At 34.4% G+C, this 18022-nt stretch overlaps 1 protein-coding gene across 1 annotated transcript in view; it reads right to left on the bottom strand.

The window, feature by feature from the left end:
• Nucleotides 1–17598, bottom strand: part of ADAM7 (ADAM metallopeptidase domain 7) — a 49471-nt gene extending 31873 nt beyond the window's left edge. Inside the window, 8 exon segments of the mRNA XM_024130781.1 lie at nt 1423–1488; nt 2782–2974; nt 4014–4090; nt 5704–5782; nt 12272–12344; nt 16028–16031; nt 16479–16582; nt 17547–17598. Of these exon segments, the coding sequence (XP_023986549.1) occupies nt 1423–1488; nt 2782–2974; nt 4014–4090; nt 5704–5782; nt 12272–12344; nt 16028–16031; nt 16479–16582; nt 17547–17598 (648 nt within the window).
• Between the last annotated feature and the right edge of the window lie 424 nt (nt 17599–18022).

Genomic DNA, 18022 nt, shown 5'->3' with positions numbered 1-18022 from the left:
CTAACTTTTCCAGTTAGACTCTTAATTCATTAAATTTCTTTCTTTTTTAATATAAATGTTTGTCTACAAATGTCCTTCTAATTACTGTTACGCCATCTGCATCTAGAAAAATTTATCTCAACTAATGTTTTCTTTTTGCTATTATAAATATTTCATACTTTCAGATTTGACTTTTTTAGTCAACTAATATTTGGCAATGTATTTTTCTTTTAGTTTCCAAATCAATTTTCTTTTTGTGGTCTAGTTTAACAATTTTTTTGTTATACCTTCCAATTTGGTTGTGGTTAAAAAAAAGCAGTGATCTTCTCCATATATATCTTTCCTATCTGTTTTACTTCCTTTGTGGCAAAATGTCAGTTTAATTCTTGAAAATGTTTTGTTTGAACTTGAAATGAATACATATTGTCTTTTTTCTGGTTGCAGTATACATCCATCAATTGATTAGATCAAACCTATATTTATGTGGTTCAAATCTTTTCTATTTTTGTTGAGTTTTTTCCCTGCTTAGACTAAATTTTTCTAATAGAGAAGTAAAAAACAACCCTTCTTACCCTGTAACCATGTTTTTTTTGTTGTTGTTGTTGTATATCTTTTTATACTCTGCTGTAAGGTGTATAATCTGAAATATTGTTGGATGATTTGCAGTTCTTGGAGAGCTCATTCTTCTTTTCATTATGTTGGTTGACTCTCCCTCGTGTGATTAGTTTTACCTTGGATTATGATTATAGGGCATTTTTGACTTGGAGTCTAGCAGTTTACCGAATTTCTAATCAGTATTTTTGTTGAAAGCTTGGCGTGGCATTTCTGTATCTAAAGAAAAGTATGTCATGCCCCACATCAGTGCAGGACACAGGCTTAGGATTTTATTTTCCCATGCATAATATTTTCCCTGCCCATTGCTACAGGCAGACAAACAAAACGTTTCCTTTCTCTTTGCAGTTTCACTAGAGAGCTTTTCCAGTTCCCTTTCAGAGATGGGACAGCCCTTTGTGGCTCTGGGCCTTATGCAGTATATTCTATATACTGTGTGTTGTGTCACCATGCCTGTGAATTTTAGTTACTGTTTTTTTTTGTTTTGTTTTGTTTTGTTTTGAGTTACTGTTTTGATGGAGATTCTCTGCCTCAGTTTTAGCACTTAGAGATTTTCTGGGTTTTTTTTAGCTCAACTATAGATTGTGGACATATTTTCAATTTTTTGAAGTTGTTCATCATTTCCATATGTTCATAATGTGGAGGGAGGTTCTATTTCGGCTTAGTGTGCTATACTGCCAAAGGACATTATCATCTCTTATATATGTCTGTTTGGGGAAGCTAAAAACAGAACATTGAATCTGGAATGGAATTCTGATTAAAATATTACTTTCTCTCTGTTAAAAATCACAACTATAGTTTTATAAGAATGAATGGGGAGCAAATGTTTACCTGAAAACTTAACATGTTATCATCAGCAACAATGAACAGTTCAATATACTTTTCTTTTTCCATACTCTGGAAATTTATGGAAAATTGAATGAAGTACAGTTAATGTCTCTTATCTTAACATTTTAAGCTAAAATTTTCAAGGTAAGAAATGTTAGTATTATTCGAAGTTGACATGCAGGAGTATATCTAATAATTCTAGAAATGTAGGTAAATAAAACCCACTATATTATTAAAACATGTGGTTCTATGCATCAGATTCTAGTAAATCTGAAACAACATTCCATATTTTATTATCTTTTTTTTTGTTTGCTTAGTCTTTCCGGTAAAATAAGGATTATAAATAAAGAATCATGAATCCAGTTTTTAACATTTTGGGTTTTTTTTAATTTACAAAGTAAATGCTTACTAAGTAAGCTCATGTAAAAAGGACCATTTGCAGTTGAGAGCAAGACATATAACTGGCCAACAGGAGTGACTGTATTCCTTCTACTCCTCTTCTATCTCCCAATCTCCCTTTGTGGGAGTGTCAATTCCAAGGAAACATATAAAAGTTGTTAATTATAGATCTTTTATTTTATAAAACACAATACCAAGAAATTCTAAGTTTTCAGCTTTCAGTGTCATGCATTGAGGTACATGCATATCCTCTTGAATATAAACCAGAGGCATATTGTTCAAATATTTGACTGTCATTCTTTTCTGAACTAAGTAATCATTTATTTATTGATTGATTGATTCAATTAAAAAAACCCCATCTATTAGGCATCTAGTAAGTTTCAGACACAATCTACACCATAGATATGTGAAGAAGATAAACACTCACAGATCTTAAAGGCTAACATGTAGAGGGGATTTAAGTTGATATGAACAAGTATAGAAAAGCCTAAAATATGGAGGACTATCACTGTGCCTTCATTCTACTAGAAATTCCACCTTAACAATTAGAATATTTGGCCTGATTAAAGGGGGATAACCTGGCTTATCATCAACCACTCCTCCCCAAAAAGTGGCAGGAAAGACAGGGAAAGAAAAGACAATATCTAAGAGAGATTTCAAGATGTAAACTTCATTCTTTCCAACCATTTATAGCCCTAATACTATAAATCTATGTGTAGGGTTGTAGATATCCCCCTTCTTAGAAACTGATGAGACAAACTGAGATTTGCTGTAGGGAATGAACACTTTCTGTATAGATAACAAAAACCAAAGTTTGACATTTCAGATTTCAAACAATGAAGAGTCAGATTCAGGCAGCCTATACGCTTCATTAATTGGGCTCATAATCTCTCTCTTGAGATCAGTAAGAAAGTAAGAGGCATTTGACTTGGGATAAAGATAATTTAAAAATAAGGCACTCACTTCCATTTTGGAGTCTTCCATGGATTTAGTATTGTCATCTGGAACAGCTGTCCTGGTAAAATTGAACTCTGTACAAGAATAATTGGCAGGTTGCTGCATCTGGGGTTTATATTTGAACACCAAATGTTCTCCTTCACCTGAATATTTCACTCGTTCAATGAGGTACCTTTGGTCACTCACCCTGAAGAACCCCCTGTGGAAATTGGGAATACAATGTCTCTTTAAGATCTCTTTCATTTTACTACTACATTACTTACACAATATTTCTCTGTTCTACTTTATGGAGTTTGCCTTTTTAAGAAAGGGAAACTGCAGAGTCAAGGCCTCATGTAAGCATGTAGCCAGGTATTCTGAGAGACAAAGAGGTGAGATGGCATGTAACCTTTGACTCAATAACTTTTCTAAGAGTCAACTCATCTTGATTTTCAGAAGTTTAACAGCCCAATCTCTCCTTTGAAGTATAGGTAGAGTAACAATTCCCACCCGGGGCTGAGGACCTCTGGCAAGTCTGAGTTCTTGCAAAAACTTTGTGAATTTTCATGTCCATCATTCATTAATTACAGAGTAAATATATGAAGGTACAGACACTATTATGTGGTAATTGTGTCATTAAGTGGTTTCTCATTCTTGAAAATACTGGGACCTACTGAAGTAAAATCCTCAAAAATGAAGACACAGGTTTCTTGCTCTTCTACTCTTTGCCTCTCCACATCTTCTTCCTTTGTCCTTGAGCCCCAGATCTAGAGACAACTTATATAGGCTTTACTTCTGACATTTTTTTACTTTCCAGAGTCTGGAAACACTGCCTAATTTAGTAAAAAGCTGTGAAGCACTGTGGTGTGAGGCAGTGGGAATTCACAGGCCTAGAAATTAGTAGGCCTGGTTTTTGGATGGAGTTCAACCACCAGCAAAATAAGTGTTCAGGAGCAAGTCTCTGATGTCAGTATCCTGATCTGTAACATGAGAGGACAGGCTGGATGAGTTCCAGTCACCTTCCAACTCTGAATCCCTTGATCATATACTGAAAAATTTGTCTTGCTTAGGGCTGTGTTTTACATCTTTTTGTCAAAAATGAACATAAACAATGGGCTGGAGTGGGTCCTCATGCTGAAAATATACAGTAGCTTTTTTCCATTAATTTTTCTATTTAAAGGTCTTAAAAAGAAAAGAGAAGTGAATGTCTTTGAAAATTCATAGGAAAACTCATAAAGGTAGAAAGATACGGTGCATACCTCAGACCATTACATGTGCTGATACTGGCAGCAGAATCAAATTCATGTATGATGGATCCTTGGTAAAAACAGTGATCCTAAAATAGATGAAGAGGCTATTGATATAAGTACATGTATTGATATTATATAAATATTAATATCTACAAATTTTATGTTCACAATACATCATTATTTCATTTTCACAAACTACACTTATGTTCATTTATGTATTCATTCATGCCTTCATTCATTGCATTCTTTCATTGGAAAATTTTGAAGCTACTTTAGAAGCCTTTTATTTTAATTGCATGATTACTTTGTGTGAAGCAGTGTATAAATTCTTCTCTCACAAATTTAAGAGTCTACTAGTTGATGCTAACCTCAGAAATGTGACCCTTTTCCTTTGAAATATTACTTTTTTAATCCATCTTAAAATCCTGTCAAACTACCCCTCCTGTGCTATTATTATAAATTTTCCCCAGTTGCCTATGAAATAAAGTCAAAATTTTTGATGATTGCAGAAATTAGGTCTCACTCTCCAACCAGGTCCCCTTGTGCCTTTGTCTCCTGCCTCTCTGCTTCGATCAAGTTGGTATCTTTATTACTCCCTACTGGGTGTTCCATCCATGGTGATTCTGCCAAATAATCTCTCTTTCCATCAGTTCCTTATGTTCAACTCCTGCCTATGTGTGACACTTTCCATGGTCCTGGACCTGAGACTCTCACAGGCGAACAACCACTCACTGTATAAAAGAATGTTACCCCGTTTTCTTACTGTTCTATTTTACAAAGGTTGTATGATGACTGAGATTTCATAGTTGACAGCAGCCTTAAACAGAGGCAATATGGTTTAAAAAAAGTATACATTTTTTTTTTTGTGCTATATCTTTCTAAATTTTTTTTTTTTTTGGCTGTGTTGGGTCTTCGTTTCTGTGCGAGGGCTTTCTCCTTGCGGAGCACAGGCTCCAGACGCGCAGGCTCAGTAGTTGTGGCTCACGGGCCTAGTTGCTCCGCGGCATGTGGGACCTTCCCAGACCAGGGCTCGAACCCGTGTCCCCTGCATTAGCAGGCAGATTCTCAACCACTGCACCACCAGGGAAGCCCTAAAAGTATACATTTAATAGAAGAGAATAAAGTCATCCTTGGCTAGAAGGCTGCAGTGGGCATGTTCTGTAAAGGGGAATAAATATAAAAATAGAACTCATATCCACTGGAATAATATTCATGATTAATGAGCAAAGATTCATTTGGAGAATGAAGGAGAGGACTCAGTGTTGGTGCATCAGAAGGACAGGGCAAGAGGATTTGACTCCCATAAGGGTCAGTTAGATGGAGGTTTTAAACTTGTTTCATGTCTTTAAGTTTTATCCTTTAGCTTAATTACTATTCCATCATGGTACCTTATACTTCTCTGGTGTCCTGCTTTACCCTTCCTCCAGACTTAACCCCATTTTGGGTACATAGAAGTCAGTGTGGTAAAGGAAAATACATTAGCAGTCATTGATTTGCTTGTTAGGCAATGATCAATCTCTTTTAGAGGTCAGAGTGTCATAGTTTCTGTTCTAGAGTCATTCAGTGATGGTAGTCAATGCAGGAGTAATTTCTGATGTAACACTTTCTGAAGCTGCTTGTAAAGCTAGGATGGGGTTTAAAAATCATACGAGGAAACAATAGTTTCAGAGAAGAGACATAGGAAGGTCCCATAAGATACCGTGATCTGAGGATGCTTGGTGATCTGCTCTCCTTTTGTGGAGTAGTATGTCTCACTGTAATCTGAGGCTAGGAACTGCCTGGAAAAGAGGGCAAAGAGGTAGTGAGATTCACTTATTCTAAAAAGATAGCAGATAAAACCTATTATGTGAGAGTGAAGGCTCTAGGCTGCTTTCACTTCTCAGCAAGATCCTCTTATGCTAAAAGCAAATAAGCAAAATCAATCCCAGTCACATGAAAAGCCTTTCTACCTAGATTTCATGGTTTGGTAAAGATGGTAAAAGAGTCTGGCAGTTTTAGCAAGGCACCATTTTGAGAAGAACCTAGAGAAAATATTATCTAAGTAAAAATCTTCTTGCCTTAAGTGTCAAAATTAATGCAAAAAAATTGTGATGTATATGTATCATATATATAAATATATATACTATATATATTTTATCTAAATATACAGCTGTTGGGTTAATATGTATTGATATATGTATCATATGTACATAGATATGGATTTAATATGATTGCAAAGTTTTTACATTTTACATAAAATCATACAATATTAACTGTAAATATTGTAACCTCTAAAACAAAAGCTTTAAACTAAAGCAGAGAGATATTGCTATAAAAACAATCGATAAACAAAAAGCCAGTAGATAAGAGTAAAAACGAAATCAAATAATTCAAAGATCCAAAGAAGGGCAGGAAGAGAAAACCAGAGGAACAAAATCAGAGGCAAACAGAAATTCAATATTAAATACAACCATATCATTCATAACATTAAATGTTAATGGATTAAACTTTCCAATTAGAAATCAGATTGTCAGAATTCACTAAAAAGGCAGAACCCAACAGCTTGCCATCTTACAAGAGACACATTTTAAATGTTAAGACACAGGTAGGTTGGCATGAAAAATAGTATATTATGGAAACAGTAAATATGTGAATGCGGAGCTAAGCTGTATTAATGTCAGGTAGAATACAGTTCCCAAAAAGATGGGCATTCCATAATGACATAATGATAAAAGAGTAAATTCACCATAAAGAAAAAATAATAGTACATGTGTATAACCTAATAGCTAAGCTTCCAAAACATGAAGAAAATATTTTAAAAATTGAAAAGATAATCAATTCCAAATCATAATTGAATGTTTTGACATTCCTCCCTCAGCAGTTGACAGAACAAATAAACAAGTAATATAAGTAAAAATAGAAGATCTAAATAATCCTATCAACCACTTTGTCCTAATTGTTGTTTATAGAGCACTTCACCTAGTAACTGCAAAATACATATTCTTTTCAAGTATGCTTAACAAATTAGAACATAGGTTTGCCCATAAAACAAATTGCAATACATGTTTTTAAAAATGATATCATACAAAGCTTGAGAAAGGATATGTAAAAACTACCAAATATTGGAAATTAAATAACCCACTCTTAAATAATCCATGAATCAAAGAAGAAATCTTAAAAGAAATTAGACAGGGCTTCCCTGGTGGCGCAGTGGTTGAGAGTCCGCCTGCCGAAGCAGGGGACACGGGTTCGTGCCCCGGTCCGGGAAGATCCCACGTGCCGCGGAGCGGCTGGGCCCGTGAGCCATGGCCGCTGAGCCTGTGCGTCCGGAGCCTGTGCTCCGCAACGGGAGAGGCCACAACAGTGAGAGGCCCGTGTACTGCAAAAAAAAAAAAAAAAGAAAAAAAAAAAAAAAAAGAAATTAGACAATATTTTGAAAGGAATGATAATAAAAATAAAAGATGTCAAGGTGTTTGAAATGCATCTAAATTAATGCTTGAAGGAAATGTCATGGTTTTAAATATTTTAAATACTATGACAAAAAGATGAAATGTTTTCATAAAAAAGTAAACACTAAATAAGTAGAACAAATTAAATATAAAGATAATAGATGGATTCAGTGAAATAAACAGACAATAGCAATAATAAACAAATTCAAATGTTGGTTATTTGAAAAGATCAACAAATTGATAAACCTCTTTAGGTTTGTCAAGAAAAAAAGAGGGAGAACTCAGATTACCAATATTAGAAATTATAAAAAGGTTATCATTAAAGGTACCACAGATATGAAAAGAATAATCAGAGAATATTATGAAACACTTTATAGCAAAAATTTGACAACTTACACGAAATATACATTTTCCTTGTAAATTACAATTTAAAACTGACATGAAATGAAATAGAAAATCTGAATAACTCTCTCAATAAAATTGAATTTGTAATCATAAAACCTCCTCCCCACACATACACACAAAAAAACCCTCAAGGCACAGGTAGTTTCATTCGTGAATTCATTCAACAATCTAAAAATAACATTCTTCAGAAAATATAGGAAGAGAGAACACTTCCCAATTCATTTTTGAGAACACGTCACAATTCACCTCTTAATATTAAATATGTGACAAAGACATCACACACAAAAAACTAAAAATGCAGAATAATATCTATCGTTAACATGGTGTCAAAATCCTTAAGAAAATCTTCGTGAACTGTATACAGCAAAGAGGGTTTTATCACAGGGATGCAAGTATGGTTTAACATTCAAATATCAATCAGTGTAAATTACCATATGGACATTTCAATGGATGCAGATGAAATGCTTTCAGTAAACTTCTCAGGGAGCTATCTTAATCTCATAAAGTACACAAATGACAAGTCTACTGGCAATATAATATTAATCATTCAATATTTATCACTTTTCCCTTAAGATCAGGGATACTGTAAGATTGCCAACCCTTCTATTTCTACTCAGATTGTACTGGAGTTCCTAGCCATTACAATAAAGCATAGAAATAAAAGGAATAATGACTAGAAAGAAAGATATACAACTGCCAATATTTGCTGATGAAAATCTCTAAGTAATCTATGAAACAATAGATAAATTCATAGATTAAGACCTTCCAATAGGAAAATGAAATAATCAAAAACAATTCTGCTTACAAAAGCATTGCAAGCATTAAATATGTAGAAATACATCTAACCAAAGACATATGAGAGCTGTACACTATAAACTACAAAACATTGTTGATAGAAATTAAAGAAGATCTAAATTAATATAGAGATACAACACAAAGACTCAATATTGTTGATATCAATTCTTTCAAATTCATGTATAAATTCAGTAAAATCACAACCAAAATTCTAGCAGGCTCTTTAAAAAATAAAAATTAACAAGTGAGTTCTAAAATTTTATAGAGAAATGCTAAGGATCTAGAAGTTTTTTTAATTCTGCAAAAGAAGAGCAAAATTGTAGAAGTTACCCACACTGGCTTTTAGACTTACTTTAAAGCTGCAGTAATCAAGAAAATGTGGTCATAGCTTGGGGATTGAAAAGTAGGTGAACAGGATAAAATAGCTCAGAAATAGTCATTTGCTTTTGGTCAAAGGTGCAAAAGCTATCCAATCCAAAGAAAGGCAGTTCAACAAAAGAGGCTGGCTATGTATATGCAAAACCAAGAACCTTGACCCACCTTCAAATTACACACACACACACACACACACACACACACACACACACACAAACACAAATTCAAGATGATAATAGACCAAAACTAAAAGCTAAAACCATGAAAATGTTAGAAAATTTAGTAAATTGAAATTTCTTCAAAATTATAAATTTTGCTTTTTAAAAGAATATTTAAGAAAATGAATATAAAAAGTAACAGGATAGAGAAAACAGTTAACAAGAAATATATCTGACAAAGGGCTAATCTCCAAATTATATGAAGATCTTCAACTCAGTAAAGAACAATTAACCCAATTAAAAATGGGTAAATATTTAAACAGACACTTTACAAAAGATATACAAATGGTCAATAATCACATTAAAAAGTTTTCAACAGGGAACTGAAAACTTATACAAAATGAAATATCACCACAAATCCACCAGTATAACTAAAATTAAAAAGAGGTGAGAACACAAAATGACAAAGAGGATTTGGAGCAACTATAATTCTCCTACATTGTTTGCAGTATTTTGGAAAATGATCTGACAATTTTTTATAAAACTAAACATATACATACCCTATGATCCAGAAACTTCACTCCTTGGCGTTCACCAAGGAGAAATGAAAACATGTATTTATAAAAGGACTATACAAGAATGCTCATTCAAGCTTTACTCATGATAGCCAAACACTGGAGACAGCCAAGGTCTCCATCAATAGAATGGATAAAAAAATGCTAATGTGTATATATTTGTGTGTGTGTGTGCGTATATATATATATATATATATATACATATATATATGTATGTGCATACACACACACAAATATATACACATACACATCATGGAGTAATACTCAGAAAGTAAAAGAACCACACTTCTGATACATGAACTACATGAATGAATCTCTGTTTATGGAATGCTAAAATAAAGAAGCCTTACACAAAGTGTACATGCAGTATAAATCTATTTATAAAAACTTCCAGAATGGACAGAATAATCTATGATGAGTAAAACCTCTGTGACCAGGTTTTGAGAGAAGTTGACTAGGAAGGAGCAGGAGGAAATTTTCTGAGTGACAGTTCTTTTATAATTCATTTGTATAGAAATTTGGGTAACACAGGTATGTGCATTCGTCAAAATTCAATGCATGTACACTTAAGGTTTGTGCATTTCATTGCATGAAAATTTTACATCGAAAGAAAAACTGTCAACACATATTAAACTCTAATCATATGCTTGCTGAAGTACTTAGGGGGAAGTATACTAATGTCTGCAATATAATTTGGTATGCATAAAAATAAGATGGAGGATGGATGGATGATAGAGGAATGGCTAGACAAAGAAATATGATATAAAATAAATACAGTGAAATGTTAATGAGCATATTTGTATTTGTGTGTCTTGATGGGATTATGGGTATATGTATATATTAATGGGTATATGAATGGTCACTATAAGATTCTTTCAACTCTGCTCTCTGTGTAAATTTGTTTTCTAATAAACTTGGTAAAAATGAAAGAGATACCACAAATAAGTAGAATACAATCATTTCTGTGGTTATTTTGAAATAGCATATATAAAAGTTTTAGTTAAGTACTTAGCTGTATAGTATATTCTAAATTAATGGGGGTTTTTTTTGCCTCACATACACATACAAATGTAACGTTTCACCTATTAATGGATTTGTTATAGTGAAAACAAAGTTGACCCAGTCAATGTTTCCACTGGATGAATAAACAATCAGATTTGACATGGTTGACCTATGAAGGTTCACCTCTAATACTCAGCATCAGGTTATATAATAATTATTCATTATGATTAAAACCAAGCCAAATGAAACTCATAGGTGAAATATGGGAAAAATTGGTGATGGAGAAAAAGAAAAAAAAATCAAAATTAATAAGATCAAGTTTTTGTTTGCTACCATATTATATGAAAACATCTGAATAAATAATATTCACAGATTTGGGAGGCTCAGTGGTATGCACTAAACTCATTCACTTCATAGAGCTGGGGAAGTGAGGGTAATGTTGCCCACTGGAGATATCAACATCAGATTAAAGTGCTTTGCATGTCTACAATTCTATAATATACAACTCCAGGCTGGTTAACAGAATTAAACAATGGCTAGTCTATTATGATTGGCTACTTGAGGCATAGGCAGCATTGGATAATTTTGAAAGCAGGAAGGTCTGAGTTATAGCGTCAGCCTCATCACCTGCATTGTGACCTTGGACAAGTTATTATTTCAGTGAATCTATGATTCTTCCTCTGTGAAATGGAAATAAAACAATTTCTGCTTCATATGGATATTGTAGGGATTAAAAGAGAAATTTGAGGAAAGGCAAACAGAAATTGCTCAATAAATGTTAGCTTTCTTCCATCCTAAGAATGTTAGAATATGCAGATTTTGAACAAATTATCAATATATTATGTTATTAGGTTTATATTTCTGTACATTTGTCCAGTGGGGAACTCAGAGCGGAAGGAGAGGTTTTTTTGTTTATTTATTTGTTTTGTACTTTTATTTGTTTTTAGCTAATAGGTCAGAGTCTCAATTCTTCAATGGAGTTATCCTTAGATTTTACTTAACGTTTGACAATTCTTTATAATTTCAATGTCTGGGGCTGAGAGGCAGAGCTATTGTGTATGGGAACGGCCCAAAGGAACACAGTGGAAATTCAACAGCAACAGCACAGGCTGTGAAGAGAGCTAAAGAAGAAAGTTAAAGGTGTTAGAATTATTTAGCTTACAGACAATTAACTTGATAAATTAAATTCTTCCCAGCCCTTAGCTTCCTCTCCAACAGAACCTGGTTTGATATCTATTTTCAATAACTTAGAAGTCACTTTAACAGCTACAGTTTTCAAATTTCTTTTGTTCCACTGATTTACAAAGAAGTAATGTACGAACTCTCAGAGTGAGCATATAGGGAGTAATGGAGAACAGGGTATGTAATTGTTATTAAGGTGCTGAAATGAAATGGGCTTATTTTAGAGGAGTAGGAATTCAGATTAGTATAGATAACAAGGACTTGAAGAATTCACCGGAAGTTTTTATGAAAACTAGGATACTGTAGACTAATACATCTATAAGGTATTGAATCATAATAGGACTTACCTTGATTTTAAAAGGGGAATTTTCAAGATTTTTCTATTTAGGCTTAGTTCATACAACAATTCTTCTTCATAAGCTTCTTCATAAGCTTCCTGAAAAACAGTATCCATCACGTGATTTAAATGTGTGTTCATTTATTAGTGTGTGTTGGTTGTGGGTGGAGGGGAAAATTACAGATCTTTCACAGTCTCCCCAGCAGTCCTTTCAGGCAAAATAATAAATACTGATAAAGCTGAATTTATATGGAGGATTTTCTTTTCAAGTTATTTTTTAATTAAAACTTTGGATGGGCTTTTCTTCTAGTTGTAAAATGAAATGAAATGAAAAAATGCCTATTCGCCCCTATTCAGAAATACACAAGTTACTATATGTCCTTGTAATTCTACCCACCCTGGATCTTCTGTTTATGTATTTTTAACAGTTTGTGTATACCGTCTTATAGTCTCCGTTTTCACAGAAAAATAAATGATAACCATGAGCGTTTCCTATTCCAATACATGTTGTCTTACAGTATGTATTTTTTGACAAAGTGAATTTATTTAATTTAAATCTATATTAGAAATTTCATTGGGGTATTCACTACAGTTAGAATTTCATTGTCAATAGCATGGAAAAAATGTAAAGCTTTTGGTAAATACTGCCAGGTAACCTTGAAGAAAGGAAGTTCAAAATTAGAATTTCACCAGAAATTTAGAGTAATTCTTGTTTCCTTGCCTTAGGTATTGTCATTAATAAAAGTCTTTTGAATAATGAAATGATAACTTGTGATAAATTGTTCTCTTTGATGACCATTGGAATTTATATTTTCCTTTAGTTTATTTATATATTTGCATATGAGTTTCTAATTTATGTCCTTTCACCATTTTCTTTTGTGGTATTTTATTTCTTTATGATTCATAAGGGTTCTTTATAATTTAAGTATTCACAGTTACTAGTCATATATCTTGCACATTTCTTTAGTGTATTGTTTATTCATTTATTCAGCAGTGGTGCACAAGATACAGGTCACTGCCCTCAAGGAAGCCACAACTTGGCAAAGAAAAAATCAAGCAAATGCAATTGGGTATTATAAGCATCACAATATGAGAAATGCAGAGACTGTGTGAGAGATATTGAAAAGAGGGGTCAGGGGCAAGGAACAGCACATGCAAAGGCCCTGAGGTAGGAGGAAGCCTGATACGTTTGAAGGACAGAGAGAGGTTTAATATTGCCAGAAAATCAAGTGTAAGTTGAATAGAAATGAGAAACGAAAAGTTAGGAAAGAGTCAAATCATGTACAGCTCACTAAGTCACTTAAGAGGATTTGGACTTTATCCTAGGAGCAAAGAGAAGCAAAAGGTTTAGGCAGAAAAATGCAGAAATTGGTCTGGTGTTTTAGATGGCTTGCTTACTATGGATAATGGATCAGCAGAAATCACGACTGTAGGCAGAAAAAGGATTTACAGGTTATTGATGGTGTACAGGTGGTTTGAGCAGGGGAGTGGCTGCAGGAATAGTGACGAGTAGATGATGCCAAAGACTATTTACATACTGGAATCTTCAAGGCTTAGTGATTGCTTGACAGAGGAGGCAAAAGAGAAGAGTCAAGGATTGCCCCAGGTTTCTGGTATGTTTAACTTTGTCACCACTGAAAGGTGGGTCTTTTGAAGAGGGGCAGCTTTGAGGGAGGAAGAGGGGAGGTTTGTGTTTGTTGAATGTGAGGAACGCATTAGTTAGGACTTTCTTGATTACAAGTTTAATATAAAATTAGAACTTTACTGTAAAGATGCAGAATTCATAGATGGGCAGGCAAGAAACGAGGTGCTCAATCAAATAAGAAGGATTGAATCCCATCTTACAACATAACTATATGTATAGGGGTGTGTGTGTGTGTGTGTGTGTGTAACAAGATGTTATAATTGGACTTTTTTGAAATTTCAGTGCTTGAATATGGATTTATATTAGCTAATATAATGAAACTTGTTAATATTGTTAAATGCGATAATATTGCTTTTCATCTTGTCATTCTGCTGTCAATAAACAGAATTTTTATTTTAGAATTGTATTTATTTTTGTTTAATTTTGAATTCATTTTAATTTTAGAAGCATTTTAGATTTAGAGAAACATTGGATAGACAATATAGAAAATCCCCATGGACCCCGCAACTCAGGTTTCCCTGTTGTTAACACCTTATATTACTGTGGTATATTTGTCACAACTAATGAACCAAGATTGATATTATCAACTAAAGGCTATATTTATCCAGATTTCCATAGTTTTTGTCTAATGTCCTTTTACTGTTTTAGGATTCCATCCAGGACGCATTATATTTAGTTGTCATTTCTCCTTAGGCTCCTCTAGATTGTGATAGTTTTTCAGACTTCCGTTATTTTTGATGACCTTGACAGTTTTGAAGCATACTGGTCAAATACTCGTCAGGTTTGTTGTAGGCTTTCCCTCAATTTAGGTTTTTCTGATGTTTTTCTCATGTTTAGACTGGAGTTATGGAGACTTGATAGAAAACAACAAAATCAAGTGCCATTTTTCATCACATGATATAAAGAGTACATGCTGTCAACATGACTTATTACTGATGTTAACGTGGACCGCTTTGCTGAGGTAGCATTTGTCAGCTTTCTCCACTGTAAAGTTATACTTTTTCCTCCTTCCATATTATTTTATCTACTCTTTGGAAGGAAATCACTAGTCACAGCCCATGCTCAAAGGGTAGGGCTCTATGCTCCACCTCCTGGGGGGGGCGAGTTTCTACATCAATTTTTTGATTCTTCCTTATGGGAGATTTGTCTATTCTCCCTCATTAATTTACTTGTTCAGTCTTCTATTTATATCAATATGGTCTCATGGATATTAACTGATACTTTGTGTTGTGGTCCAAAACCATGTTCTTGCCTTTGTTGCTCAAATTGTCCTTTTGGCCACTGAGAGATCTTTCAGCTGGCCCCCTGTGTTCTCTTGACATATTCCCATCAATGTGGGTTTGGGTTTGTTTTTTTGTTTGTTTGAGAGCTTCCTTACTTTCTAGAACTACAAGATGCTCCCAACTCATTTTGTATATTTCCTGCCCTGTCCAGGCTCATCTTGTAGATTCATATTGGAAATTTTCATATTAGTCTGGATTAAGTCTTAAGACAATAGATGCCAGAAGAACCCATCAGCTTTGGACAATGGGTGATAGAAAGCTGGTTTTGACCTCTTAGCTGAGCACCAAGGTCCAACCAGTGAAAGGTTTGAGAATGTGAGAAAAGAATTGAAGATCAAGAAACAAACTATTTGCAAGGAGATCATTAGAGAAAAAATGGTTAGACATTATTTCCAAATGGCAGTAGATGGAGAGTTGCTTGTTTATCATCACAAGCCATAGGATAAAGGCCTCAATGGGACCATTTGGAAAGTTGAAATGTGTCTTACTTGTGACTGAGAAACCTAAAAAGTGAAAGCCTGGAAGGCTGTCTCCTCTCATGGTAGGGGAAGACAGGTCATTCCATCGGGAAATGTCTGCTTTCTCAAGGAGTGTTGTGGCAAAGTGACAGACAGGATGCTCCGTGGGCCAAATTAAAATCCTAAAGCTCAAAATGGAAATGCCTGATAATAATTGTCTAAAAACAGTCATTGAATGTCTTTTATAATTGTGGGCATTGAAAAGAACCTAATATTGAATCTTCCTCCCCATTAGGTGTGTTGTATATTTTCTACATAAATATTTATTATTTTTGGAATGAATTTTAAATGTATTTAAATTTTAACACCTGAATAAACACTCTTCTGAGCAACAGGCTAACTAGGCCTTTGTGTTTCTGTGAAAGTTGTCCAAGTTTGCTGTAGAATTTGTGAGGTAAATAAATCTGCATATTAGATCACTGGGAAAGCAAAATGCTCAGAGATCACATTCCACTGGCACCAGCTCAGAACAAATGAGGTTGCCTTAGATCAGCCTGGAAAGCTGTTAGTGGAACTCCTCACATAAACTGGAAGAATTTAAATGTCTCCCCCCCAAAAAACCTGAGCTTTATTCTTTGTTGTTTCCTAATCTGTCAAGGGATTACTTTCTCTGCCAACCTCTATTTCCCACCCACCAAGCACAGGCAGTAAGCTGAGTAAGAGTCCTCAGAAAAATCAAGACACCTCCCTTGTTTGCTTCTGATTGGAGACAGGTTGCTTTCTTTATGCCTGTGAAAGTAATGCATCTTTTTATTAAATCAAAGCCTGTACCTGTATGTCATCCTCATGGGTGTGCCAAATATCTTGCTTTTGTATCAGAGGAAGCCTTTTAGGATAAACCAGTTCTTGACCCTCTACTCCAAGGATGACCTTTTCTAAAAGGAAACATAAGGGCGGAAATATATTTGGTGTTAACATTCACCCACAGTAATTGGATAACAGAATTATTCTCATAGAGTTCACTTGCTCCCAATTAGCAGTCATGGGCAAGAGCACCCCCACCTTATGGATATGGAAATTGAGACTGATCTGTCTAAATTAGGAAAATACAAGCAAAATTGGAAAGTAGGGTCCTTCAGCTTCTTCTATCTTTTCACCTTGTTCTGCAGGTGTCACCTTTGTCATCTTATTCTTCTCATGCTTGTCTCTGGATTCTGCCACCTGTCCAAGCCAGCCACTGGAATGGACTGTTTCGATGTAAATTAGTGATTTCAACTCCATGGGACATTTGCATTTGAAGTCTTAACTCTCATAGCTAATATAAGGCTTTCCCCTGTGAAAGGGATTTTAGATACTGAGATAATCTTCTATGCTTTACCTTGCAAATTGGTAGTCATCTGCCAGGTGAGCCCTGTCCACCCCACTACAGGGAGGTACAGAGAAAAGAGTATAGGATTTTGGAATCTGCTCTTATGTGAACCAAAGTTTTATTAGTTTATTAGCAGTATGACCATAAGTAGCATATCTAATCTTCCTGATCTGTAGATATTAGTCTCAATTTCTTTACCTGTGAAGTGGAGATAATAACATAGAATTTTAAGCATGCTAATATACAAAGTGGCTGATGGCTAACAGTGTCTGCTGCCTTGCAGATATTCAGTAAAATCTACTCCTTCCTCCTTCTCACGGTCCTTCAGAGTATTTATGAGTGATACTGCATTTCATAGACTTGTAGAATCTCAAGATTAGCCATAATCTAGTCCAAATCCTATGCTATGTTCTCAGCAAAATCATCAATGGATATTAATGTTTTTATCATTTACAATTTAAACTTAATGACGAGAGAGACATTACCTCATAGCATAATAAGAAAACCCTCATAAAAATATTATGACATACCTTTAATCTGAGAAATGAGTAAAATCGTGAAGAATAAACTCCCGGGAAACATTCTGAATGATTCTGGCAAAAGTGGGGCACATGTGCTTGAGAAGAGACATGAACAGTTTTTGGTCCTTGCTTCCACAGTGAGGATGAAGACCCTAGCAGATAGGCAGTTTTGATCCAGCACAAGGAAGTGTCCCTTGATCATGTTATACAATTTGTGAGGTGCTTGAGGCTAAAACCTAGAAAGTGGACTTCATGTACTAATTAAAGGCAACCACTGAGATGGTGGTGGTGGAGGAGGTGGGCTGGGCAGAGATCCCTACTTTATGCCTAATATAAATATGATTCCAGATGTATTAAAAATTCAAAAGTGAAAAAAATCACCTATGACTTGGAAAAAATTATTGAAAATCTTTATATAAACTTTGGTTAAAGAAGGTCTTTCTATGCTGAAAGCCACTTGTAAGAACTGTTAAGGAAAATTTGAT

Source organism: Physeter macrocephalus, chromosome 9, assembly GCF_002837175.3.
Source record: "Physeter macrocephalus isolate SW-GA chromosome 9, ASM283717v5, whole genome shotgun sequence".
Lineage (NCBI taxonomy): Eukaryota > Metazoa > Chordata > Mammalia > Artiodactyla > Physeteridae > Physeter > Physeter macrocephalus.
This window is presented reverse-complemented; position numbering and strand designations above follow the sequence as displayed.